At 48.8% G+C, this 25,739-nt stretch overlaps 9 protein-coding genes across 9 annotated transcripts; 4 read left to right on the forward strand and 5 right to left on the reverse strand.

The window, feature by feature from the left end:
* Positions 1–295: 295 nt before the first annotated feature.
* I303_101511 (uncharacterized protein) lies at positions 296–861 on the forward strand (the record flags this gene model as incomplete). The annotated part of the gene is made up of 4 exons (XM_065968360.1): positions 296–323; positions 379–502; positions 562–638; positions 701–861. The coding sequence occupies 4 exons, from the start codon at positions 296–298 to the stop codon at positions 859–861; spliced, it is 390 nt and encodes a 129-aa protein (XP_065824432.1).
* A 233-nt stretch (positions 862–1,094) lies between these two features.
* I303_101512 (uncharacterized protein) lies at positions 1,095–2,270 on the reverse strand (the record flags this gene model as incomplete). The annotated part of the gene is made up of 1 exon (XM_018405697.1): positions 1,095–2,270. The coding sequence occupies one exon, from the start codon at positions 2,268–2,270 to the stop codon at positions 1,095–1,097; it is 1,176 nt and encodes a 391-aa protein (XP_018265978.1).
* A 451-nt stretch (positions 2,271–2,721) lies between these two features.
* On the reverse strand, positions 2,722–3,448 carry I303_101513 (uncharacterized protein; the record flags this gene model as incomplete). The annotated part of the gene is made up of 3 exons (XM_018405696.1): positions 2,722–2,862; positions 2,926–3,331; positions 3,387–3,448. 3 exons carry the CDS (start codon positions 3,446–3,448, stop codon positions 2,722–2,724), a joined length of 609 nt encoding a protein of 202 aa, XP_018265977.1.
* A 383-nt stretch (positions 3,449–3,831) lies between these two features.
* I303_101514 (uncharacterized protein) lies at positions 3,832–5,694 on the forward strand (the record flags this gene model as incomplete). Its single annotated transcript, XM_018405695.1, has 8 exons — positions 3,832–3,888; positions 3,949–4,027; positions 4,082–4,201; positions 4,271–4,614; positions 4,677–5,172; positions 5,233–5,399; positions 5,458–5,473; positions 5,540–5,694. 8 exons carry the CDS (start codon positions 3,832–3,834, stop codon positions 5,692–5,694), a joined length of 1,434 nt encoding a protein of 477 aa, XP_018265976.1.
* A 691-nt stretch (positions 5,695–6,385) lies between these two features.
* Positions 6,386–7,973, forward strand: I303_101515 (uncharacterized protein; the record flags this gene model as incomplete). Its single annotated transcript, XM_065968361.1, has 8 exons — positions 6,386–6,592; positions 6,728–6,879; positions 6,963–7,040; positions 7,103–7,221; positions 7,321–7,434; positions 7,497–7,580; positions 7,678–7,704; positions 7,966–7,973. 8 exons carry the CDS (start codon positions 6,386–6,388, stop codon positions 7,971–7,973), a joined length of 789 nt encoding a protein of 262 aa, XP_065824433.1.
* A 462-nt stretch (positions 7,974–8,435) lies between these two features.
* Positions 8,436–10,537, reverse strand: I303_101516 (uncharacterized protein; the record flags this gene model as incomplete). The annotated part of the gene is made up of 8 exons (XM_018405693.1): positions 8,436–8,767; positions 8,849–9,082; positions 9,155–9,214; positions 9,275–9,329; positions 9,384–9,526; positions 9,600–9,991; positions 10,062–10,151; positions 10,326–10,537. The coding sequence occupies 8 exons, from the start codon at positions 10,535–10,537 to the stop codon at positions 8,436–8,438; spliced, it is 1,518 nt and encodes a 505-aa protein (XP_018265974.1).
* A 1,346-nt stretch (positions 10,538–11,883) lies between these two features.
* Positions 11,884–16,440, reverse strand: I303_101517 (uncharacterized protein; the record flags this gene model as incomplete). Its single annotated transcript, XM_018405692.1, has 1 exon — positions 11,884–16,440. One exon carries the CDS (start codon positions 16,438–16,440, stop codon positions 11,884–11,886), a length of 4,557 nt encoding a protein of 1,518 aa, XP_018265973.1.
* A 1,212-nt stretch (positions 16,441–17,652) lies between these two features.
* On the forward strand, positions 17,653–24,542 carry I303_101518 (uncharacterized protein; the record flags this gene model as incomplete). The annotated part of the gene is made up of 7 exons (XM_018405691.1): positions 17,653–17,740; positions 17,803–19,283; positions 19,344–20,593; positions 20,646–20,731; positions 20,796–22,870; positions 22,957–23,319; positions 23,391–24,542. 7 exons carry the CDS (start codon positions 17,653–17,655, stop codon positions 24,540–24,542), a joined length of 6,495 nt encoding a protein of 2,164 aa, XP_018265972.1.
* Positions 24,543–24,757: 215 nt separating this feature from the next.
* I303_101519 (uncharacterized protein) lies at positions 24,758–25,375 on the reverse strand (the record flags this gene model as incomplete). Its single annotated transcript, XM_018405690.1, has 1 exon — positions 24,758–25,375. One exon carries the CDS (start codon positions 25,373–25,375, stop codon positions 24,758–24,760), a length of 618 nt encoding a protein of 205 aa, XP_018265971.1.
* Between the last annotated feature and the right edge of the window lie 364 nt (positions 25,376–25,739).

Genomic DNA, 25,739 nt, shown 5'->3' on the forward strand with positions numbered 1-25,739 from the left:
TGCGTTATCAGATATTACGTTCCGTGACGTACAGTATGTGCAATCGCTGTACTCGCATGCGATTTATCTGATAGTCTGCCGTCGGTAATGATCAGAGACTGATCGTGCCGGCCATCTGCGAGGTGTTACATCGGTGCTCCCATGCATTAAATTGATACCTCCAGCCGAGCCTTTTGGCACAACGTCCTCTACCTCTCTACCAGCGTGATTTCGTTCTTGCTCGTAGGACTCTGTCTTATTTTCCTTCTCTGGTCCAGCTTGAACGTACGGTGAGTCACACAAGCAACCTTAAAAAATGCAACACATCACCAAAGTGCCCGGAGGTCAGTACATAACACAGGTCCTACCGACAATGACTAAATGCATTGATCGCCGCAGTCCTCAACTATGACCACGTCCTGTCGCCTGCTGTGCGCATTGGAGACACGCTGTACCTGTCGGGTCAAACCCCTCGGGACGCTGGGGGGAAAATGCTGGATGGCGACATCGAGATCTTGACAGAGTGAGCGATTCCGACATTGATGCAATCACAGTGCCATCGGTAGTAACATATGAGAAAAGACAGTGCCTACATAATCTGGAATGCGTTGTGAAGCATGCGGGAGGACAAGGGTTACAAGACATCGCTAAGCTCACAGGTGAGCAGCCCTGAAATATAGCATATGTCCCTTCTCACAAAATACTGAAGCGTAAGAAGCAGTCTTCCTCCACGATCTGAACGATTTTCCCCTTGTCAATCAAGTGTTTATGCGCCTTCTGCCTGATCCGAAGCCAGCCAGATCTTGCTTTCAAGTAGCCAGAAATCCTGGAGATGCTAGGGTAGAGATTGAGGGAATCGCTATAGCGCCTAGCGCACACTGAGATTGCAGAAACCATTGCGACAGTATGAATTGTCAGACTTGAAGAACATTGCAACTATCGTACAATAGTGTATGACATGAAGCGATGTTCATCGCGTGATCCCACCTGTGCCAGGATAGCAACTTATGCCAACATAGGAATGCGGAATGGTGAGACTCGCTACTGACTTTCCTACATGTGATACGCTGGCTCTTGTTGTCTACAATATACAAGAAAGGAGATAGCTACCAGGATTATTCGAAGGCTTGCGATGCTGGTCGGTCCAACAACTCGCGCCCGTCCAGGATAATCTTGCCATACCCGTTGCCATACTGACTTTCATATTCTTCCAAATCCTCCTGACTGACTCGGTAGCCACCGCACGCGATAACCACTACATTCAGCTTTTCAACCTCCGTCAAGTCTGATACCTTGGATTTGATTTGTTCCAGTATCACCTTTTCGTACACCGGCACGATAGCTGCTCCAGTCGAGAGTTCTGTCAAGGTTCCCAGCTCCTTGGTCGCCTTCCATGCAGCCGATCCAGCGAATGCATCATCTACTCGAACTTCCGACAAGTAGGGTCCGGTCCCGCCGATCACAGTCGTGGGCGCGAGCGATAGACGTCCCTTCTTAGCGTAGACTCTGGCATCGCTGACCGCGCGTGTCGAGCAAGCTTTGCAAGCTAGGGATTTGGCTTTGGAAAAAGGATCCGGGATCTCGACGAACGTGTCTTCATTTTCGAGACTCAGTCCCCAAGAATCCGCGCCAAAGGTTGTCACACCAACTACATGAGCAGGTGATGTACCAGTCTTCTCGGCATTTTGGGTGCAGCCGTACATGATGCCTCGAATGAAGCCTCCGCCGCCAACCGCACTTGTGATGATGTCAGGTCGGACCACCGGCTCAGGGAAACCTAGACGCGCGGATTCTGCTGGTAATTGCGAGTATATTTCGTCGATGATGGTAGAATGGCCGATGACTAGGTCGTCCCCTTCGAATGGATGAATGTATATGCCGTGTGGATCTTCAGCAGCTAATTCTAGAGCACCCGCATTGACTCTATCCCATCCACCATCCATTCGTTTAACTTCCGCACCGAATTCCTCCAATTTGTTCGTTATGAAACTTTCGGTCTTATCGTGAACAAAAATTGTGCACTTGACACCCAATCTTGATGCTGCCATAGCGGCTGCCAGACCTGCATTTCCGCCGGATGCAGCTATCAGATGAGTGTCCGGACCATGTTTCTGTGCGGCCGCCCAGCATGAACGGCCGACACCTCTTGACTTGAACGATCCCGATGGCTGATTTGTCTCGAGCTTCAGCCAGATGTGATGACCGGTGTGTTTAGATAATTGCTCCGAGTAGACGAGAGGTGTTGTGATGTGAAGAGGAGACGAGTAAGATTGGTTCGGTTGGATTGTCATATTGACATGGGTGACGAAGCGGTATATCGTGAGTCAGTACGAGCAGATAGGTAGGTACCAATTGTACAGCAATGTCATTTTATTTGTTGAGTTGCGGGCCCGAGTCCTTCGGACCTGCGCGATGCTAGTTGAGCCCTCGACCTGAATTGCATCGGTCTAAAGCTTGTCTGTAGCGACGGCAAGTCGAATTAAGCGAGACAAGCTAAAAATACTCACTTTTATCTGATAGCGAGGTTGAAGACAAGGCGTCATAGCAGAGGAGCAGGACTGCATCGCTTGGGAAGTCCTGGTTGGTCGGCAGCGAAAGGTATGTAGGCAAGTCCACGCGGAAACTGATTGCGACGCAGACGTAGCAAAAATGTGCATTATGCGATATGAAATGGTGGAGCCATCAATACAGTCAGAGGTATCTAGTGCAGATATGAATTTTGCCTGTCCAAAGTGCATGCATCTAAAGGAGTTTATACATGAAAGCCGCGTCGCGCTTCTCCTTTCCGTCTGGCGTTAGTGCATAGGCAGGAACGTATCCAGACAAAGTCCATCCCATCTTGGTGTAGAAATGTTCTGCATATCCAGCTTCCGTATCCAGCAGCTAGGTTACGAATGAGTGCATAAGTTTACATGCACCAATTCCTTTACGCGATTCTGAACTCACACAGATCGTGCTTCCATTTTCCTTGGCTTCTCGATGTAACTCCTCCATCAACTGTCGAGCTATACCCCTTCGTTCATAGCGATCGTCTACAATCAACTTTCCCACCTCGCTCCTATGCACGCCATTAGGGCTGATGTGATATGATAATTGCACCGTACCAACGATGTCGGCATGATCTGTTTCCTTTCCATCCTTATCGCTGCTGGGGAGAGGTGTCTCGCCAGGAGGCAGTCGAGCAACCCACATAGTCTTCCTCCCGCCCCCCTCCTTTGTCAAGCTCGGTCCGATATTCTCGAATAATGTGATGGCGTCTTCTGTTGTGTAGGGGAGGAGGAAATTGATTGATCGGCCTTGATGTTCGATCTGACGATGCATGATTGCAGCTAGGCGAGGGGCATATGCCGTACTGCCATGGGTATTGAAGTAAGTAGGGATTGCGCACTATTGACATGCACACTCACAGTGAGTCTGGAGTCACCCGTTCTAGCACTACAGGCTGTGGTCGGGCTGGAGGGATGGTCATGATGGAATAGATTGGGGGGCTAGCTCTACAAGGTGATTGATTGATCGATAGATTGCTTGAATACCTTTTTCAAGTTCACACCAATGTTTAGCAAGAAATCTGAAATCCGCCTTATCGCGAAAGTCACCTGCGATTCAGGGTTTCACTCTTTCCCCCAACGATGACCCCGAGTTTGTAGCACGAGGGCAGGAATCAGATGCTTTTAGCGTCGGCTGAGTATAGTACGAGTGGATCTCCTCATCGCTTTCCGCCGAACATCGTCGCGAATAAGCGGTTCCGTAAGTGTCCGAGTAGAATAATGTCGTTGAGTATATATATGTACATAATAACCCAGTTATCAGATAGTCATCAGCCAGCCCATTGACCCCGAATAAGCATAAAACATGTCCGGCTTCCTCACTGCTCACCCTCCGTCCACGGTTTCGCATTGGATTGCTACAGTGAGTATTCTGTAGCCGGTCTTTCTCCAGGTACCACTACTGAGATGTCTTCATATGTAGAATCGAGGCACACGAAGTCTGCATAACCACGGTAGCCAAGAAGCTCTTCCTGCGTCAGCAGACGTAGTCATCATAGGAGGTATGTTGCTCGCAGACGACACAGATCCGATCGGGATTGACTGACTAGACACAGCTGGCATATCTGGTGCCCTGCTGGCGTACCATCTGGCATGTCCGGAAGACGGGAAGGTTTCAATAGGAAGGGGTAGCAAGATAGTCGTACTCGAAGGGGCGGAGGTTGCTAGCTCAGCGAGTGAGTCTAGTCAGATTGACTCCATCTGTCAGCATCCATGAGTACGATGCTGAGTATGTTATGCCTTAGCCGGGCGTAATGGCGGTCATTTCGCACCCGCTACATTCTTGTCAATACACAAATTGACTAAGCCGTTGGATGACGGAGGCGCTGGTCTGACCTTGCCAGAAGCGACTGATATTCTACTGCAAGAGTGGGACAACTTTCAGCGAAACAAAGCGATCATTCATCAATACAAGTTGGAGGAAAGGGTTGATTACTGGGAAGGAACCTCAATGACAGTATACGATACTCAGGAGCAGCTCGATTTCGCTCACGGACTGTACGAGAAGTGGATAGGAGCATTAAAGGACAAGGGTCTTGAGGATTATTCCAACAACTATTTCTGCCGAGATGCGGCAGAGGCGGTCAAAGTGAGTCACGAAGGAAGCTTCGGATCAGACTGCGTCATTCCACTTACAGACGCGATGGACAGGTCAGCAGGGTACAGGGAGCAGTAGGATATTCCACACGAACAGCTGGAACCGTACACCCTCATAGATTCGCGACTGAAGTGCTCAAGATCGCCATGGCCAGTCCCGATATGGATGTGACCCTCCACACGGGTACCCCTGCTATGGACATCTCCAACGAAGGTGTCGTCTCTACCAAGAAGGGCGAAATCAAGGCAGACAAAGTCATCCTATGTACCAACGCTCATACCCCTCATCTTTTCCCGGCCGACCACCCCCTACACACTTTCATCGCTCCTCTACGGATTCAAATGGGTCTTTTCACCCCTCCCCTCGAGTATTCCGGTGAAAAAGCTCTGAAGTCGAGCTATGGGTTCCCACTTGGATACTGTGCGAATACGCCGAACGGTATAGTAGTCGGCGCCGGTGCTGTCGATTACATCAATGCTGGTGTGGGCAAACCTGAAGACTTTATTGGTTCCTCGGACGATTCTGAATTGATTCCAGCCTGTACCTCCTGTGAGTCCGATTCATCCCAACTCAAATCACGGATTGCTGACACAATCATTGTCTCGCCAGACCTGAAAACATTCATGAAGAAGACCATGGTGGACTGGGACGAAAAGGCGGAAGGTGAAGGCTTGGTGCGGACCTGGACAGGCATCATTGCGACAACAATAGACAGACTCCCGCTTATCGGACAGGTGCCATCAAGGAGCAAGCTATACATATCCGCAGGCTTCAATGTGAGTAGATCTCGATATGTAAGTTATGAACAGCGGCTAATCGGTGACGCTGCTGCAGGGTCATGGTATGAGTAGTAAGTGCTTACAGTGTCAACGGATTCTGTTTGGTCGGTGGCTGATGTAACCTTGGTTCTACATAGCCACCAACACGTGCAATAGAGCACTTGCCCGGATGTTAGCCACCGGCGAGTGGGACGAAGATTTCCCTCCCGCATACAGAATCTCGGACGAGCGTTTGAAGCGGAAACTCGTTGATGGAGGGTTCTACAAGGTCCTGACTGGTCGAAAGCCGTGATCGACGGCATGGTCTTCGTGAATGTGCCTTTCTGTTGTATCTATCATCTGATATCCTTCCATATTTGGTTATACATGCCAATCGTAATCACCGGCCACGCTGCCCCTTCAGGCCTCAACAGCTTCAAAGCGGGATCATGCAAGTCAGCTAGTCCCTCACGTCTCCTTGTTCTGATACTGGGAAACTAGGAATGTCTTCTTTCCAGCGAGGATGTCGGATATTTGGCCTGTAAAAGTCAGAGAAGTACTGCCTCAATTGTTAAGTTTCGTCAAGTTGTGTGCTTGATCATCGCGTATCTCTTCAATCACTCGATCGGCCATTCTCGCATTCGTATTGAGCCTTTGTAAGCTGGACTTCGGTTCGCTGTCTCGGTGACCTACGGTAGTCGGTGCCTCCAGACAATCCCTTTCTCTGCGAGTGGAATTTCAGTTTGTGTACACTGCGTGCAATCGTACGGAGGCACAAGCGGCGGCAACTGTACGCCCGAGCGGGGGTCCAGGAGTATCCGACTGCTCCTTGTCCCTTATCTGGACCCCGTTGCGGATAATCCACCCAATCTGCGGTACAGCACACAGAATGCTCCAATTGATTCCGCACAATAAGAGACGTGACACTGTACATGGGAAAGAAGATAAGAGATCAATTGCATCACTCACACATCCCTTGAACTGAATAGTTGAAATATCTCACGATGCCGATAATCGAAAAGGGAGATCTTGTGCTGGTGACTGGTGCTTCCGGATTCCTGGCTTCACATGCGGTACTTGCATTCCTCCAGGCTGGATACCGGGTACGAGGAACAGTCAGATCAAAACAGAAGGGCGAATACCTGTCAAGATTGTGCACCTCAAAAGGATTGATAGGCTTCAGCTACGTGCTTGTACCAGACATCTCTGTCGTGAGTTGAGCAGAATGATTCTTTTCATCATAGTTCTCTCGTCACATATTCCCTTCGGGCTCTACTGGAAACAGTGAGATTCTCCTTGCCCATCTCCCGTGATAGCAGGCTGATGCGATGAGATTCAAATCGCAGGCTGGCGCATTTGACGATGCAGTAGTAGGGATCGATGCGCTCGCCCATCTGGCGTCGCCATTCTATACCGCAAATGTCGCTGATCCGCAAGAGCTTATCGGCCCCGCGGTGAACGGGACAGTTGGTATCTTGAAAAGTATCGCGAATAAGGGGTAAGTGGAGGAAGACTCAATCCCATGTGACAAGTACTATAACGAAGACTTGCTAATACGGGCTGCCTGATCCCCGTGTCCAGCGTCAAGGTCAAGCGAGTTGTGATCACGTCGTCCGTAGCAGCGATCATGAGTCCAGAATCTCGACCACCTCCACAGAGGTGAGGTTAGGCTACAGTAGGTGCCTTGCAGCAGTACTGATACAGTGTCGTTTGCGTCCTAGATACACCTCAGAAGATTGGAATGAGGATTCCATTGTGCAGCTCGCCCGGAATGGGGCCTCGTCTGGCGGAGTAGTCGCGTACAGAGCTAGTAAGACACTGGCAGAGAAAGCCTTTTGGGGTAAGTTTGAGCAGAATCGTCGACCGTTTGACCAGAGAGAGATCGGAAACCTTACATGTATCTCGACTGGGGTGTGCTAATGTTACTTGCAAAATATAGACTTCATCGAGATCGAGAAACCGGAATGGGATGGCATTGTGCTCAACCCGCCGCTCATCCTCGGAGAAGTGATTCACGAAGTTGAATCTCCCGACCGTCTAAATACTTCGGTAGGTGAGTTGATGATTCCGAATGATACCTGTTTATCATATTGTAAGCTGATAGTAAGGTCCCAGCTGCCTTTTGGAAGTGGCTATCGGGGCAGCAAGCGGAAAGTGATTTACCCTCTCCGCTCGGTAACTATATAAACGTCAAAGATAGTGAGCGTTTCAAGAATATCTGCATTGCTGTGCTATTCCATTGATACCGAGACAGTGTTTTGTAAGACTTATTGAGCTAACGGTGGTTGGTGACCAGTCGCACTGGCGCACGTGAACGCCCTTAGTGTGCCCGAGGCTGCTGGTCGCCGCTTGATTGTTGGTAATGGCCCATTCTCCGGACAAGACTATTGCGACGTGATACATGAAAACTACCCACAAAGGCAAGGCGTTCCTATTGGCCGCCCCGGAACGCATGCCGAAATCGCAAAGCGCATGGACATTTTCGATGGCTCGCAAGCTCGTGCAGTCCTAGGCATCGAGTACAAGGACTTCAAGACGACGGTGACGGAAATGACTGATAGCCTGTTGTCACGCTGGCGCCCAGAGAAATAGATAAATCTGTCAATACGGTCGAATATAATGATCATGCATACTCTCTTTTGACAAAGAACACTGAGATCTAATCCTGAAGCTGCGGCAATCAGATTGAGATTTGGGCTCTCTCAGCTGGGTCAGTTATGTGCTCGTACATGAGGCTTATTCATAGCAGTACACCTCCTTTCAAATGTGCGTCTTGAACGATTTTTGCTCCTTCCTCCTTCCTCATGAGTGTGTCATGCGTCGACGAATGCCAGGAGTTCGTTCGGACAAGTCACATACATCATCATTCTAAATCAAACAACTAATTCCATTCAACATATAGACTAAACAACTCATTTCGTACCACTAACAAACTAAACAACTAGGTTCTCTTCAAAATCATCAACGATCAACGCTTGCCATCCGTTCAAGCAGACGCAGGTGATTACTGCTCCTCTATCCTTTCATCCGGGTCAAAGCAACATGTCCTCCATCTTACAAACCTCTAGCCTCTGTAGTAGCGATAGCTTCTTGAGTGACAGCTTGAGTCTTCTTTTCGTCGGTCACGTCATCGTAATTGTGCGGGTCTTTCGGGACCATTCGAATCAAGATGCTGAGGGTGGGCACCATCAAGAAGAAGATACCGATGTTGATGTACAGGGGGATTCGTTTGTCGGAAGTTCTCGAATTGATACCGTGCGAGATCGCTTGACCGGCAGTCTCAAAACATCTGAACAGGCCTCCTGTACGGGCGGAGGATTTTACGTCGGATGAGAAACATCCCAAGAGCCAATAGAGGTAGAGCTGACAAGCGTATCCAGTAGTCTCTGCGGTTTCATAAATAGATATTCGTGAGCTTGATATATTATATATTGACTGACGTGCGAATCAAGAAGAATCTCACTCACGTATGATCAGATAGGGCAAGTAGCATCGGAACCAATCGGCCGTGTTGTTCGTGTAGTCAATTCCTTTCAGATTGTTCTTTTCGAATTGAGCGTAGAGGATAGCAGTCCAGACGAAGACTGCAGCTTGAGGTACTGCCCAGAAGGCAAACCCGATCCAAGCGCGGGTCTTCTGGGACCATCGCTTGCTGTCGATGAGTCTACCAAAGCCAGTACAGAGAAGGATGGTACAGAGCGCTGGAACCCCATCGATGGATCGTTAGCAAATACGCCTGATAGGTCAGAGTGCAAGGTACCGTTGTCACTCACGGTAGAGGAAAGACGAAAGCGCTCTGGCTCGGACGGAAAAGTGCAATGACAGGTAAGTGGCTTCAATGAGATCAGCTTAAAGGCGGAGTCGCTCCAGTGAGATCCAGGGTGGCGACTCACTGTACACTCCCCCGTAGAAGAAGGAGTAGAAAGCCGGGATAGCCATGAGAAGAGTCTGAATCGTGACGTCAGACTATGTCCTGCTCGAAAGAAATATGAAATGACTCACCCTTTTGTGGATGATGTGCTTGAGCAGTAATTTTGTTTCCATTTTCCAGCTTTGAGGGGCAGCTAGGGGAACGGGTACACCATCCGGTCGACGGACTTTACGAGTTGGGGAGAGTAAGAGCGCGCCGGGAAGTCCAAGACATTCTGTCGAAATAGTAAATATATCACCTCAGCAAAAGCTGCATTTTATGTGATGAAGGGAGAATTCGTTACGTACCAAGTACAATGAAGATGAGATATGTAGTGATGGACACAGCTCCCACACCAGCGGTCTTGACGTTTACACCGAGCGAGATGGCACCTCCGAGCAATTGACCCGAGTTCCTCATTGAGACCCAGATACCGATGTATTTACCCCTTTCCTGAGCTCGGGGATAACTCAACATCGCAGTAGATTCGGCGACGTATAAGAGACCTCCGAAGAACCCTCCGATGGCGCCGACGAAGATGACGAACCACTGGGTACCATATTTAGAGTTGACGTAGTAACTTGCTCCCTGAATAGGAAAGAAGGTCGCAGCGATGATGCAGGACCACTTGATACCCAATTTGTTGATCAGGGGACCACCGAAAAGGGTCATCGCGCAAGCAATTGAATATTGGGCGGCACTATTCGTGATCGCAAGCTTTTCAGCATAGAGCAGCAAGAAGCAGGATGTGTGATTGGACGCAAGCTCACTTTGCGGCATTGGCAGTGTAAGGAGTAGCGAGACCACCTCCCCCGAGATTATCGATCGCGTCGCTCATTGCTGGTCCGGAGAAAGACAAGCTGTTCAAGTAGGAGATGACCAGATCATCAGCAACAGCGTACTGTATTGTATTGTTGTATTGTATTATACGTTATGTATGGCGGGTCCTGCATTGTATGATACTTCGAGTAACTGCAGACTTGATTATGTGTACAGTATGTTTGGACTTGTGGATGATTGAATGCATCACTCACAGTCCGAAGAGGAACATCTGGAACAGCGTCCCTCTGAACCATCTGACTTTTTTGGGAGCTCGCAAATACGCTTCATCAGGCATATCCGCGACATCTTCAAAGTCGCCATGGACCTGTTGCTCAACGACGGCTACGCCATCCGTCTCGACTTGTTTGTCCATGTCGTCGTGTTTGTTCGGAACGCCTGCAGTGTTGGAGGCGGTGAGGCTCATGACGTCTCTCAGCTAAGCTACAGCTACAATCAAAAGAGACAGATGTGGAGCAGTATCGTGCTGTGTGCGATGTGACGAAGAGAGGAAAGGAATGGAATAGCTGGACGATCATTGGTCTCTTTTGTAGATGAAGATGTAATGATATATTGATCTTCCTGACAAGCGTCGGCAGAATAAGAGGTCAGCAGGTCAGGACATGCAGGAATTACCAAAGAACAGACATTCGGCTCTGTCTGAGAGATAAGCAGTGGAGGCAGTATATGCTAGTGCGATCGTGAGAGTAAGTGCTGCTTCATGGGTCGGCGAGAGAGATAAGGTCTATGTATATACATTGGTGCCGTAAATTGTTCAATTGTCCCAGTCCCAGTCCCGTCATGTAGCATTGAGCGCAGTCCATATAGTTCTTCCAGGCGTCGGCTAGTCGCTACGCGATAAGCTCTGTTATAGCATTCATACCGATTTATGAGTGGGTCATCGCAGACACCTTGTGATTGGACGACGGTGCAAATCACCGGCACCGAAATGAAGGACAAGAGATGAAAGCTATTTTTGGAATGCCGAGAATTCCTAAATTAGGAGAAACCCGAATCTCCTTATCTCCCTCGTTCCGAATGTATGTGTGTGTTACCAAAAACCAAAGGCCAGGTCTGGGTTAGCGTACGGTAATGCGGAATTAAAGGCGAGAGAGGGGTAGAGTGTATGATGGCTATAGCTACGCTGCTTCACTCCGAGCTACGTAGTGTCGCTCAGAAAGACACAAAGCGCTGTAGCCTTGGCATTTTATTGTATTGTATTGACAAAGCACTGTATATATCTGGAACTGACCATATCAATCGTATATGTTTGATACACAATATACAACCTCTGCCTCATCGAATGTCAGGATTGTATAAGTCTCCTAGTATCTCAGTGCATGCCAGGCCTAGGATGGAATATCAGCCGAGACATCGACTGCAATCCTCCTCAAAGGCGAAATGCCCTTTGCTGTTCTGCGTAACTCTTGTTCATGCGCTTGTCAGGTGCTACGCGATATGGGATACAATACATGATACATGCAGTGTAAGGTACATCGGCCTCTACCTCAACGCCAACATGGACTTCAACCTTGTTATATGTTATTTGTTACAAGGTACTCTGCGTCTGATTCCCTGTCCCGACCGGATACAAAGTGACAATCAAAGTGGTGAGTTGGTGTGAACTTCAGGTTGTAAGTTATGAAATCACAAAGCCAAAACGATGACCAATGGAAGAACAAAAACGAACAAATGTAAATATAAGATAATGTTAATGAATAAATATAGATATAGATGATAAAAGTATAAAGATGATATTTGTTTTAAGATACCCTAACTACCTCTCCAACCACCTCTAAAACCTCTTCCACCTCTCCATAAACCCCTTCCTCTGAATCCTCTACTCGGCGTACCTCTAAATCCCCCTCCTGGGCCTCCGACAGGAGGCACTTCCCCTCTTGTCGGCGTGGAAATTGGACCTGCCCCTGCACCTGCACCTGCACCGCCTCCCCTTGGACCTATTGGAGGTACTTTAGGTCCAGTCGGTGGTGGTCTGACCCCTCCTACTCCGGCTCCAATAATAGATCCAGGAGTTACGTTGGAATGCGGCGGTAATTCTCGGACGGATAATGGAGGCGGAACCATCGTTTCAGAAGTCGATTTACTCATCCCATTTGACATTGAATCTTGCGCTTGTCCCATATATCCACCCGTATGTAAGCCTAATCCTAAAGTCGTATTACCATCCTCTGGGACAGACTGCCGAGGCGTGTAGCTTGAACTTGTGTTTCGAGGCACGAACGAGCTGGACGGAGTCGAAGCCACTGGTATTGGCATTCCTTGAGCGGGGAAATAATCAGTCGAAGGTCCTCCTGGTGCGGATCCAGCACTGGTCGATCGAGGTACGTAACTTGATGTTCTGGGAGTCTCCAAAGCTGCGCCATTACCGCTTGTCGGGGTGCCGTTCACCGAAGCGATCCTGTTCGACGGCAGATATTCGGAGAGGTTGAGCTTACCTCCGAGCGTAGGAGTTTCAGGCTCAGCTTTTACCGGTGAGCTGCTGTTGGCAGGGGCGGCAGCGGCAGAAGATGCGATATTGCCAAATCCTGGTATTTCATCAGACGAAGAACTTGGTTTCGTATCCGGCGCAGAGGCGACCTCTGCTTGCGATGACTGAGTGGGTGTAGCAGGAACAGCCGGAGGTGGTACTTCGCTGGCTGGAGTTTGGGTTTCTTTGCGGAATTTGTGGGATTTCAGGTAATCGGATAAAGAGACTTTCTTGGGTGGTTCGGGTGGAGGAGTAGGTTCCTTTGGCGGAGGAGTGGGTTCCTTGAGCGGCGGAGTGAAGTCCTTCGCGATTTCAGATTGTCCGACTTTCGATGGATGGGACTCCACAATGCCATTATCGGTGAGGGTGGTAGTCGGTTGCTCCTCGATAGGAGGTACGACTTCCGGATCCGGTATAGCAGCTTCGTCAATTTCCATAGCATTAGAAAACGGAGCAGTAACTTGGTCAAAGGCAATGGCTCTTGCTTCTCCGTTGACATGCGGGATGGATTCCAGCGATTCCAACTTGATAGCCTTCGTGGCGACGGGGGCTGAATCGGTTGTCCCGTTGACCTTCTTCGGATACAAGGGAGCGGACGAGATGTCCTGGTTGTCACGATGGTCATGATCATCCCCCGAAGCCGAAGAAGAAGAGACAATCCTCTTCGTTCTACCCTTTGTCGGATTCGATTGTTGCGCACCTTGACGACGAAGGGACTGAGGCGTGATCTTTCTGACCTTGATGGGTTTTGTCATCCTAACGGTATTCATCCTTTTCCGCTTATCCACCACCATTTCCCTTTCATCGTCTGACATCTCATGATCGTCGCGAAGGCCAGCATGCCCGTTGAGATAGTTTGAAGACTCGATGACCGGCGAAAGAACCCGTCGAGACTTGCGAGGGGGCATATCCCCGATATCGCGAATTTGAGGGTGTCTCAAGTTCGTTGATCCGTCGTCTGTCATTGTGGAGCCATCATCTGAATCATCTGGATCATCTGAATTTTCCGAAAACTGCGATTTGGGAATCGTGGCTGTGGTAGCATCAGACTCGGAACCGGAATCTAGATTTTCAATTGGATTAGGCTTGATTGACGAAGCAGCAGAAGAGAGGGAAGATGAGGAATCTTGTCGTTCGGATTTGAGCTTCCGAGGCGAAGTGTTGGATGGTTGGATAGGTTCGGGGGGTGTTTGAGGTGCTTCGGGGCTATGAGGCTTATGACTGGCTGAAACGATGGGCGAAGTTTTGGGCGATGGTATGGAGGGTGGAACGAAATCGACAGCAGGAATTTCGATGTCGACCAGATCTTGAGAATGGTCATTCGTAATTCCGGTTTCGTCGACTTGCATGGCATCGTCTTGTTCCGCTCCTTCGCTTGATGCCAGCGGAACTGCTTCCCTCATCCGTCTTCCCTTTTGCTCCTCTAAAGCGTGTCCCTCAGTAGCCACATCTTCAACCAAAGTGTCCTGCTCCATCGACTCGTCAATCCTCGTTGAGCTGATCTCCTCGTGCTGCTCCTCGGACGGCGCACGCGATCTAGGAGAGCGAATTTGACTAGTTTGCGAGGATCGTGAGCTCACTTTGGAAAGACCTAGATCGAATCCATCTTGAGTCGATCTCCATTTCCTCATATCAGCACTCTCCAGTTCTCTTCTCCTCCATCCTCGCACGGCCCCTACTAATTCACCGAGATCTACTCTAAGCTTCTTCCGAGATTCATGTGATCGATGATCTTGCATGACTTTTGGTTCGACGAGTTGACCCATTTGAGCGAGAGCGCACTGTCCCGGAGTCGCGCATGCACATGCAGCGAATAAGCCGAAGATGTGCGTGAGGACACTGTCGATCTTGTGCGAAAGCTGATTCATCGATTTTGCGGCGCTCGAGAGGATAGGAGGGGCGAGTGAGCCGTCGTTCAGCATAGCGGCATGTATGATGGATCTGAATGAGTGAACGACATGTTGATCGTCCCATTCCCATCCGAGAATCAATTCATCCTTCTTGTCTATGTCTTTGGCAGCGAATAAGCCAAACTTGAGTTTGAGGGATTCATCATCACTTGGTCGCCATAGTAATGGTCGAAGGACGACATTCGGATGACAGCCACTTCTGACGAATCTAAGATCGTTCCCATAGCCTCTAGCATCGATCATCAAGTTTATGGGCGGACCTATACTTCGCACATGAGGTTTCGGTAATCCAAGCGAAGAGTATTGGTTGATTGGATCTTTCCTGTATGTCTCGCAATCGATCACCTCTCCCTTGTACTCGCCAATAAATGATCCGAGAGCGATAGATTCCTCAGCGAAGACACTATATATCGTCGGACGCGTATATACACCATGCTTCGACATGTTTTCGGCGTATGTCAGGGGTAGGAAGGAAGGGGCATCTTCCACAATCTGGATGGAGGTTGGCGCGGCGAGGGAGTCGAGGTCTGGTCCAGAGAGAAAGATTGGCGGTACGGGGGGAGCGAGAATGTGGAAATCGGGGGAAGGAAATAGGTTATCTGGCGAGAGACGCAGTATACCGGTCTCCGTAGGTGAGGGTAGTCCAGATGGATTATGTACCGCCCTACTTTTCGCTGCAACTATTTCTTCCTCGGCATCCACCCATTCCTTATAGACGTTTCTCATGATTTGCCTGGCCATGACTCCACGCACGATATTCTCCTTGATCGGTGTGTACTCCAGCGTCCAAGGTTCTATGCGGAAATAGTCGTCTTCAGGTTCCTCTGGTACAGGTTGTTGTTCTTTCAGAGATGGACCCGGCGTTGAGGAGGACTCGGGATTGACGTTTGTGGTACTTGGCGGCTTGGTTGCTCGAGGTTTCGGGCCAGGCTGACGACGCTTCGGTTTGACGGCCGGCGGACCCATGACTCCTGGACTATGCTCTTTCCCGGAATCCTTGTCTTTGTCCACCTCTCCTTCAATAACACTCTCCGTCCTTGCTCGTCTCACTTTCCCACTTTTACTCCTTGGTTTTTCCTTCTCCTTCTCCTTATCCACTATTGGGTTCCCCTCCGTTATTGCAGCTGCTTCGCGAGACTGGCGTTGTGAATCTTGCATGATGATTTGCATCCGCTTCGCGGCAGCAGCGTCGAACGGTCGAGGTTTACACAACTCACAGAAATACTGATCTGGTGCCGAGGCTTCGTCCATATAACCGAAACACATCCCATGTTCCCATGCTCCGCATCCTTCGCATTGTATGGTGAAACCATCATCCTCTGTGAATCCGCATATACAACGGATAATAGAGTTATCTTCCCCTAACCAATGGGCGGGACGATCTGTAGAGGTTCGACGCGACGAACTGGCGGCCGCATTTCGCTTTCGCTTGCCTTTCGGCTTGGTTGGGGGATCAGGACTGGTGCGTGTGGGTGTGGGTGTTGGGGGTTGTGCAGAAGGAGAGGATTTATCGATACTATCGGAAGGGATGTTGTCGGTAGGAGGCTGTAGAACATTGGGAAGTCGCGATTGTTGAGGATCTGCGGAATCCGGTTGGGGCGGACGATCGCTGCTGTTGGTGTGATCGTTGTCATCAGGTGGAGTGTATGGATAGATATGTATGCTATCTGGCGGTGCAGGGTTCGCCACTTCACGACTCCGATCCTCCATTATTACTTCCATGAGTTCTGGTTTTGGCGGTAAAGGTGGTACATCTGCGCTTGACGATATATTCAGCAGCAGAGCCACTGCATCATCTGGTTCTGACCTATCTAAAGGCGCTGAAGCTGACAGATCTTCCATGACTATGTCGGTGGAAGCGACGTCCGCTATCGGGGATGGTATGCGAGGCGGCGATGGTCTCGATGGACCTGCTTCTGCGGAAGGTTCCATCTTGCGCGATAGGAACGAGATCGGGGTTTCACGCGTTCACCTTGGCGACTACTAGGAGCGATTTATCCATCAGCAAGGTTAGATGGGAGGGTCGGCAGTATGGGAAGAAAGAGATAGACTGTGCGTGAGAGGGAATGGCGGGCTCACAATTTTGTGAAAGAGAGAACAAAGGGTATCTAAAGGATGAGTGGGTATCGAGGGATATCGAAGGGTCTTATATTGACAAGACAGAAATCTGATCAGTATAAAGATACGTTTTGACGATATGACAGCATGAGCTTTTGATATGATATCAAGACTCACTGTGGGGATACCTCTATCTAAATCCAGGTTGTTGAATTGGATGATTTGATCCCACACTATTGTCTACGCGTTGATAGGGAGTGGGAATGCTGAATATTGTATATTGTCCATATGTCTTGTTTTGCGATGTCGATGAGCGGTGGGATGTTTGTATATTACATGTGTCTGCTTGAGGTGGTTCACTCCTTTCTTTCCAGTCGTTCTGACATGGACGCTGGTGTCGAGAAGGTTTTATGATGTTGATATTATAATGGTAAGATGGTGAGGATGATTGAAAAGTAAGAGGGATATAGGTATCTTTCTTCCTCTGTATCGTATGCTGAATTTCAGAGAATACTCGTACATATACAAATCCCAAATCCCACCATACGATTATACAAATATGCGATTATACAAAATCCCCTTTTACCCTTCTCCTTACCCTGCGCTTTTTCCCTAAAATTTCACTCAAAATGCTCCTGAAGCAAAAACTCCCAAAATTTTACCTTTTGGATAAGGTGGCAAATCGTCTAGACTTTTCGACTTTCATTACATAATACAACTTACTTGCCTAGACTGGTAAAAATTCCTATACTCTGTCAGAGTGCCACATGTTCGATTTCCACTATTACCATGCAACACCATCAACGCGGATTCCATCGTTTTGGCCTCATCAACCTTACCTTTTCTATCCTCCTTCCGATCTCATACTCATATACCTGCGCTTCGTCTCGCTTCTCACCGTTGCCTGGACGCCCAAGGAACCAGCGTCACACCTGTCAAAAGGAGGTCGAAGGATTTGCAGAATATACCCGCATCGATCTGTTTTCCTCGTGCTACATCAGGTCTCTCTTTTTCTTCATCGTCTGGACCTAAGCCGTGGTACTTTCACCTGTCACGTCGGACCCATAGGATCGCAAGCAGAACATCATGTCAGGCAATAAGAAGACCGGTGCCGGTGGGCGGGATCTGTCAGGGTTCAACTATGGAGCGATGAGTAGCTTGGTGGTGAATCAAGGTGAGTTGTCGACGAAAATTCTAGTGGCAATGTTTACCTTGCTGATTCTTGTGTGACTCCAGATCGATCTGTGTTACGATCTGATGAGCCGACTGGTGTTGCCGAATCGCTGGTCGGCAGGATCAACCCGAAAGAAATGGGTTCGAGGGTGATCAGAGAAGCACCAAAGGATTTAGAGAAGAAGAAGGCGAAATCGAAGTTGACATCGGCGGACGAAGTTGAAAAGTCGATCCGCCGGGCACAAGAAAAGTCGACGGCGAGATTCGGTGCTGCGGATGTATTGGAAAGTGTAGCTCAGACGGAGGGGCTGAGGTATAAACCTCGTACAGCCGAGACACGCGAAGTCTACGAATTGTTGCTGGGTCTGACACATCAGATACTGGGTGATCAAACGCAAGAAGTGATCCGTTCAGCCGCCGACACGGTTTTGGAGAACTTGAAAGATGAAGATCTGAAGGAATTTGATAAGAAGAAGGAAGTGGAATCTGTATTTGGACCGGTATCGGAGAATATCTGGAGTCAATTGGTCAACCTGAGTAAGAAGGTGACGGATTACGGGGAAGAAGAGGAAGGTCAACAAACTGATGATCGACAACAAGCTGTCGATCAAGAAGGTGTAGCTGTGCTCTTCGAGGACGATGACGAAGAGGACGAAGACGAGGGTTACGAAGTGAAAGGGCGCGATTCGGAAGATGAGGACGGTTCAGAAGAAGAAGAGGATGACGAATCGGAAGAAGAGGAAGGTGATGAAGCTATGGATCAAGATGATGCTTTGGTGTTGGGAAAAGAAGCAAAAGCAGCAAAATCAAAATCCGACAAAGTTTCGCCTCACGAAGTGGACGCGTTCTGGCTTCAACGTCTCATCTCGACCGCCTACCCCGATCCTGTCCAATCCTCTGACCTCACGGCGAAAGCTTTAGAATACTTGGGCTCCGAGATGGAGTTGCGAGATCTGGAGAATTCACTGGTGGAGATGTTTGACTATGAGAACTTCGAATTAGTCACTACCCTCACCAAGAACCGAGAAATCATCGTCTGGTGCACGAAGTTAGCTAGAAGTAGTGACGATGAGAAACAGGATGTTGAGGTGGCTATGCGTGAAAAGGGTGTAGGATACATCCTGAGGGAGTTGCGAGGTGGAAGGAAAAACCAGCAAACTGAAGTGGAGCAGCAACTACCAAGTGTGCCCACCAAAGCTACCCTGGCACCCGGCTCTGTTGCTCAGCCTCGACGTGTGATCGACATCGATTCCCTCATCTTCACCGAGGGTGCTCACCTCATGTCCAGGAAGAAGGTCAAGCTACCTGAAGGATCGTTCAAGAGGCAAATGAAGGGATATGAAGAGATTCACGTACCTGAGCCGAAGAAACGGGAGATACAAGAAGGAGAATTAGTTTCGATCGATAAAATGCCTCATTGGACTCACCCAGTATGGGCCAGTGTCAACACCACTCGACTGAACACTATTCAAAGTAAGGTATTCCCGATCGCATTTGGTACCAATGAACCGATGTTGATCTGCGCGCCCACTGGAGCTGGTAAAGTGAGTAAACAAATCCTCTCAACGCTGCTTTGTCACGAGCTAATAAGTTTGTGCGTTTAGACAAATTGTGCCGCTTTAACAATGCTCCGATGTATCGAACAATTCCGAGACCCGGATACCGGCTACATAGATCGAGACTCATTCAAGATCATCTATGTCTCTCCCATGAAAGCCTTGGTGCAAGAACAAGTTTCGGCTTTCAACAAACGATTCTCAGCCTTGGACATTCGTGTAGCCGAGCTGACCGGTGATAGTCAGTTGACGAAACAACAAATATCCGAAACTCAGATCATCGTCACCACTCCAGAGAAATGGGATGTCATCACTCGAAAATCCACCGATACTTCCTACACCAACCTTGTGCGACTGATCATTGTCGATGAAATCCACTTGCTCCACGATGATCGAGGACCCGTCCTGGAATCTATCCTTTCGCGAACTATCCGAAAGATGGATCAAACCCATGACGATGTTCGAGTCGTCGGTCTATCAGCTACGTTACCGAATTACAAAGATGTCGCAGCTTTCCTTCGAGTCGACCCCAAAAAAGGTCTGTTCTTCTTTGACGCTGCCTACAGACCTGTAGGCTTGAAGCAGCAATTCATCGGAGTGACGGAGAAGAAAGCCATCAAGCGATTCCAAGTCATGAACGAAGTGTGTTACGAGAAATGTCTCAACTACGCCGGAAAATCACAAACGCTGGTTTTTGTGCATTCGAGAAAAGAGACTGCCAAGACTGCCCGGTTCTTAAAGGATGCCGCAATGGAGAAAGAAACTCTGACGCAGTTCATCAACCCTGAAGGATCTTCAAGAGAGATCCTGTTGGAAGAAGCATCTCAATGCAAGAACCCAGACTTGAAAGAACTCCTACCCTTTGGGTTCGGTATACATCACGCGGGTATGTCAAGGGAAGATCGACTGGTAGTGGAAGAGCTGTTCGCAGCTGGACACATCCAAGTGTTGTGTTGTACTGCAACTTTGGCTTGGGGTGTCAACTTGCCTGCTCACACGGTCATCATCAAGGGAACTCAGATATATAATCCGGAAAAAGGAAAATGGTGTGAACTTTCGCCTCAAGATGTACTGCAAATGCTCGGACGAGCCGGTAGACCGCAATTCGATACTTTTGGAGAAGGGATAATCATAACCAACCACGGAGAACTTCAATACTATACGAGTTTGATGAATCAACAACTCCCGATTGAAAGTCAATTTGTAGCCAAGATGGTCGATAACTTGAATGCGGAGATCGTTCTTGGCACGGTGAGGAATAGGGATGAAGGTGTTCAATGGCTGGGCTACACTTATCTGTAAGTCAGCTTCGCGTACACTCATATGTTTGCAGAGCTGATATCCGATTAGGTATGTCCGAATGATCGGTTCGCCTGCTTTGTATAACGTTGGAGCGGACTACATGGAAGGTGATGCGGCTTTGATTCAAAAGCGAGGTAAGTAGCTCATCGATACCAGTGACGACTGGCACGCACTGACGTCCCCCATATATCCATATAGCCGATTTGATACATTCCGCTGCTGTCCTGCTCGAAAAGGGAGGTCTGATCAAGTACGATCGATCGACCGGTGTCTTCCACAGCACAGATCTCGGTCGAATTGCATCCCACTACTACGTTGCCTACACTTCCATGTCGGTCTACAACAAGCATCTCAAACCGAATCTCACAGCCATCGACTTATTCCGAGTCTTCGCCTTGTCCAATGAATTCAAGCTTATTCCCGTGCGTCAAGAGGAGAAGCTCGAACTAGCCAAACTTATCGAGCGAGTGCCAATCCCGGTGAAAGAGGGTGTCGACGAGCCAGTCTCGAAGATCAACGTTTTACTTCAAGCTTACATATCTCAATTGAAGCTTGGCGGTTTCGATATCGTCACGGACATGGTGTTCATCCAACAATCTGCCGGTCGTATCATCCGAGCCATGTTCGAGATCTGCCTGAAGAAAGGTTGGTCTGCCCCGATGCGGGCTGCGTTAGATTTGTGTAAAATGGTCGAACGACGAATGTGGAAGTCCATGTCACCTTTGCGACAGTTCCCCAGAATCAGACCAGAGATCATCACCAAAGCTGAAAGGAAGGAATTCCCATGGCACAGATACTTTGATTTGGATGCTGCTGAATTAGGAGAACTACTGGGTTTACCTAAATCGGGTCAATTTATCGAATCACTAGTTCACAAATTCCCTCGATTGGACCTTCAAGCTCATGTACTACCGCTCACCCGATCGCTACTCAAGATCAATGTCACCATCACCCCTGATTTCGTATGGGATCACGATATCCATGGATCTTCTCAAGCCTTCTGGATCATAATTGAAGATGTCGATGGAGAGAAGATCCTATTCCACGACCAATTTGTGCTCAGAGAACGATTCGCTCAAGATGAACACTACGTTACTATCACGGTACCGATATCTGAACCGGTTCCACCGAATTACTACCTCTCCGTGATATCTGACCGATGGCTTCAAGCGGAGACACGATTGCCTATATCATTCCAACACCTAATCCGACCCGAACCTTTCCCCGCCCATACCGCTTTACTCGATCTTCAACCTTTGCCCGTCTCAGCATTACACAACAAATCGTTCGAAAAGCTGTACGAATTCGATCACTTCAACAAGATCCAAACTCAGGTATTCCAAGCTCTGTTCACCACTGACGATAACGTCTTCATTGGTGCGCCTACCGGATCAGGGAAGACGATCTGCGCTGAGTTCGCTCTTCTCCGATTATGGACCAAGCGAGATCCGCCCAGAGCAGTCTGTATCGAGCCGTACCAAGAAATGGTCGACATGCGGGTCTCAGAATGGTCTGAGAAGTTCTCGCCGTTAGAAAAGGAAGTCGTAGCTCTCACTGGAGAATCCACTGCGGATTTAGCTTTGCTTAGAAAGGCAGATATCGTCGTGTGTACGCCCAATCAATGGGATCTGTTATCGCGAAGATGGAAAACCAGAAAAGACGTCCAGAATATCGGTTTACTAATTGCTGATGAGCTACAACTCATCGGTGGCGATGTTGGATCGACCTACGAAGTGATCGTCTCTCGAACGCGATATGTCTCTCAACAAACCGGTATTCCAACCCGAATCGTGGCTGCGAGTGTATCTTTATCGAATGCTAGAGATCTTGGAGATTGGATAGGAGCGACCTCTCAGACAATTTTCAACTTTTCGCCCTCGGCCAGACCTCTCCCTCTTGAAGTGCATATACAGTCTTTCAATGTCCCGCATTTCCCTTCGTTGATGCTGGCCATGGCGAAACCCGCTTACCTGGCCATGGTCGAACATTCCAAGAACAAACCCACGATATGCTTTGTCTCGTCTAGAAAACAGTGTAAACTCACAGCGAACGATATAATGACCTACGCTCTTGCCGATGAGGATGAGACGAGGTTCTTGAATGTGGAGAAAGAAGATTTGGAGCCTCATCTAGAGAGACTGGACGATAAAGATCTGGCAGAGACGCTGAGATACGGTATTGGGTATTATCATGAAGCGCTCAGTAAGATCGATAAGCGGATCGTCACTGCCTTGTTCGAGGAAGGGGCAATCAAGGTATTGGTGGCGTCCAAGGTGAGTCGCCTGTGTTTCTGATGCTTTCATCCTATTCACATTTGGGCTAAAGGTAGATAGCTGATAATTGTGGTGTTATCTCATAGGACACGGCATGGTCATTACCTGTAACCTCGTATATGGTGATAGTCATGGGAGTCCAATCATTCGACGGACAAGAACATCGATATGTCGACTATGCCATCGCAGACGTACTCCAAATGCTAGGAAGTGCATGTCGACCCTCGATTGACAGTTCGTCCAGATGTATCTTGATGATGCAACAAACTCGAAAAGATTTCTTCAAGAAGTTCTTGGAAGAAGCTTTACCAGTTGAATCGTCGCTCCCTTCGTACCTCCATGATCACTTCAACGCGGAGATTGTAGCGAAGACGATCGAGAATAAGCAGGATGCGGTCGATTGGTGTACTTGGACTTGGTTTTACAGGAGGCTCATGCAGAACCCAGGGGTGAGTATAATGAGTATAATAGTTGGCTATAAACTCTTTTCCTTTGCTGATAATTGACTCCTGAATTTTAGTTCTACAACTTACAAGGCACGACACCTACCCATGTTGCCGACTACCTATCTGAGCTCGTCGAGACCACCCTCAATGACCTCGTTTCGTCAGACTGTATCATCATCCAGGATGATATGGACACCCTCCCCAATAACTTGGGTATGATCGCTTCCTTCTACTACATCTCTTACGTGACCGTCGAGACCTTCTCAGCGTCTATCAAGGAGACCACGAAACTCAAGGGATTACTAGAGATCGTCTCTTCTGCACACGAGTTCGAAAACATCCCTATAAGGCATCACGAAGATACCCTCCTACAACGAATATACGATCGAGTTCCAGTCAAAGTCGCTAAAGCAGATTACAATTCGCCTTATTTCAAGACTTACCTCTTACTTCAAGCGCATTTCAGCCGGATGACTCTTCCTCCCGACTTGGTCATTGATCAAGCTACCATCCTTGGCAAAGTCACCGGTTTACTATCTGCCTGTGTGGATGTGATGTCGTCGAAGAGTTATTTGAACTGTCTAGGTGCGATGGACTTGTCGCAGATGTGTGTTCAAGCTATCTGGGACAGAGATTCGCCCTTGAAACAAGTCCCCTATTTCGATGGCGACGTACTAAGCCGATTCAAGGCGAAGGGTTTAGACTCGGTATATGATATTATGGAGTTAGAGGACGACGAAAGAAACGATTTACTCCGAATGAACGATCGACAATTAGCCAGGGTAGCGAAATTCGTAAACACCTACCCGAACATCGAGGTCTCTTACTCCGTGGAAGATTCAGATTCACTCAATTCGTCCGAACCGATAACACTCAATGTGACTCTGGATAAAGAGGCTGAAGAGGATGCGGACGAAGATGAACAACTGGCAGATGCCCCGCTGTTCCCGCACAAGAAGATGATCTCGTGGTGGATTGTAGTAGGGGATGATAAGTCGAAACAACTCTACGCGATCAAGAAGGTCACGATCAAGGCCAAGCTGAATACGAAATTGGAGTTCAACTTGCCCCAGGGATCGCATGACTTGAAGTTGTATTTGATCTGCGACTCTTACAGCGGTGCGGACCAGGACTTTGATCTGGAGAGGCTGCAAGTGGCGGAAGGCGAGAGTTCGGATGAGGAGGATAGTGAGGAGGATGAGGATGAGGAGATGGACCAGGATTAGGATTAGGATTAGGATTAAACTGGAATGGTAGTGCTGGTGATAGATATGGTAGACGCAAAAGCCTCGAGAAAGAGGTAAAGAACCATGTATTATTTGTCTTGGATAGAACAGGTTCAGGTGTGCATATGCGTGATTATCTGGTGCTCGCTTGGCATACTGTATAAACGATATACAGGCAAGAACAGCTACGCAAATCTTGGGGATGAGGGGGCAATCTAAATCCGGGTTGACGATCCTGAACCTCTTCTCGACATTGTTCCCATCGCTGCTTTGAAGGCGTTCGATGCAGAGGAAGAACCTCTCCTCAGCAAACCAGGTCTGCGCGGCTCCTGCTGCGATGCCCAATCGTACCCGCTATGAGTGGTGGTGTGTCTTGGTGCCATTGCAAGCGTCATATCTTCCATGCTCATACTCTTGGCTTGTTCTTTTTGATCGGCGTTACCGCTTTCCGTTCTGCCCAAGAACCATCGGTCGTAGTTGGCCTTGTATCCCTTATTGACAGCAGGAGAACGATCGGGATCGAGCTCATCATCTCGAGATGTTGCAGGATATAGCGCATCGTAAATCCTCGAATCAGGGAAAAATCGCTGTCTGAACTCATAATCCGTCGCAGTATTGGCGAGCTCGGTGCAGTCCTGGAGTCTGTCTTGGTAATGTGGCAGAATGTGCTTGGCACTTGCCTTCTTGATTGCGCACAGAGAAGGGCAACCGGCATCAGACGATTCAAGAAGACTTTTGAGCCTTGTACCTTCCCGCGCCATCCGAGCGACTTCTGCCTCCGACGGAAGGGGGGTCTTATGGCGAAACACAGGCTTGCTTTCAACGGATAACATCGTATCGTTGTCATCTGTCCTGTGATCGGCTGGAATCTTCGTCAGCTTGACAGTAAAAGCGAGCAAGTAATCTGTACGTTTCTTGGTTCGAGGGACTTGACTGCCATCGTCTCCAGCAGTTTTATCTGCCGATGACAATGAGCCGATAGAAAGGGTCTAGGTATTACTGCCCCTTCTGGCAAGCTGGTAGGGACCGCCAGCCCGCCCGCTCACTTCGCTGCTTGGACTTGTCGTGGTTTGATCAGCCCACAAGATGGACTGCCTTCGAGATGATCTCGCATCACCGGGAGATGGCGGACTGGAAAACATTCCCTCTTCTATGAAGAGCGCTAGGATCAGTGTCGGTGTATCAAGAAACTTGGGT

This window comes from Kwoniella dejecticola, chromosome 2 (assembly GCF_000512565.2).
Source record: "Kwoniella dejecticola CBS 10117 chromosome 2, complete sequence".
NCBI classification, from domain to species: Eukaryota; Fungi; Basidiomycota; class Tremellomycetes; order Tremellales; family Cryptococcaceae; genus Kwoniella; species Kwoniella dejecticola.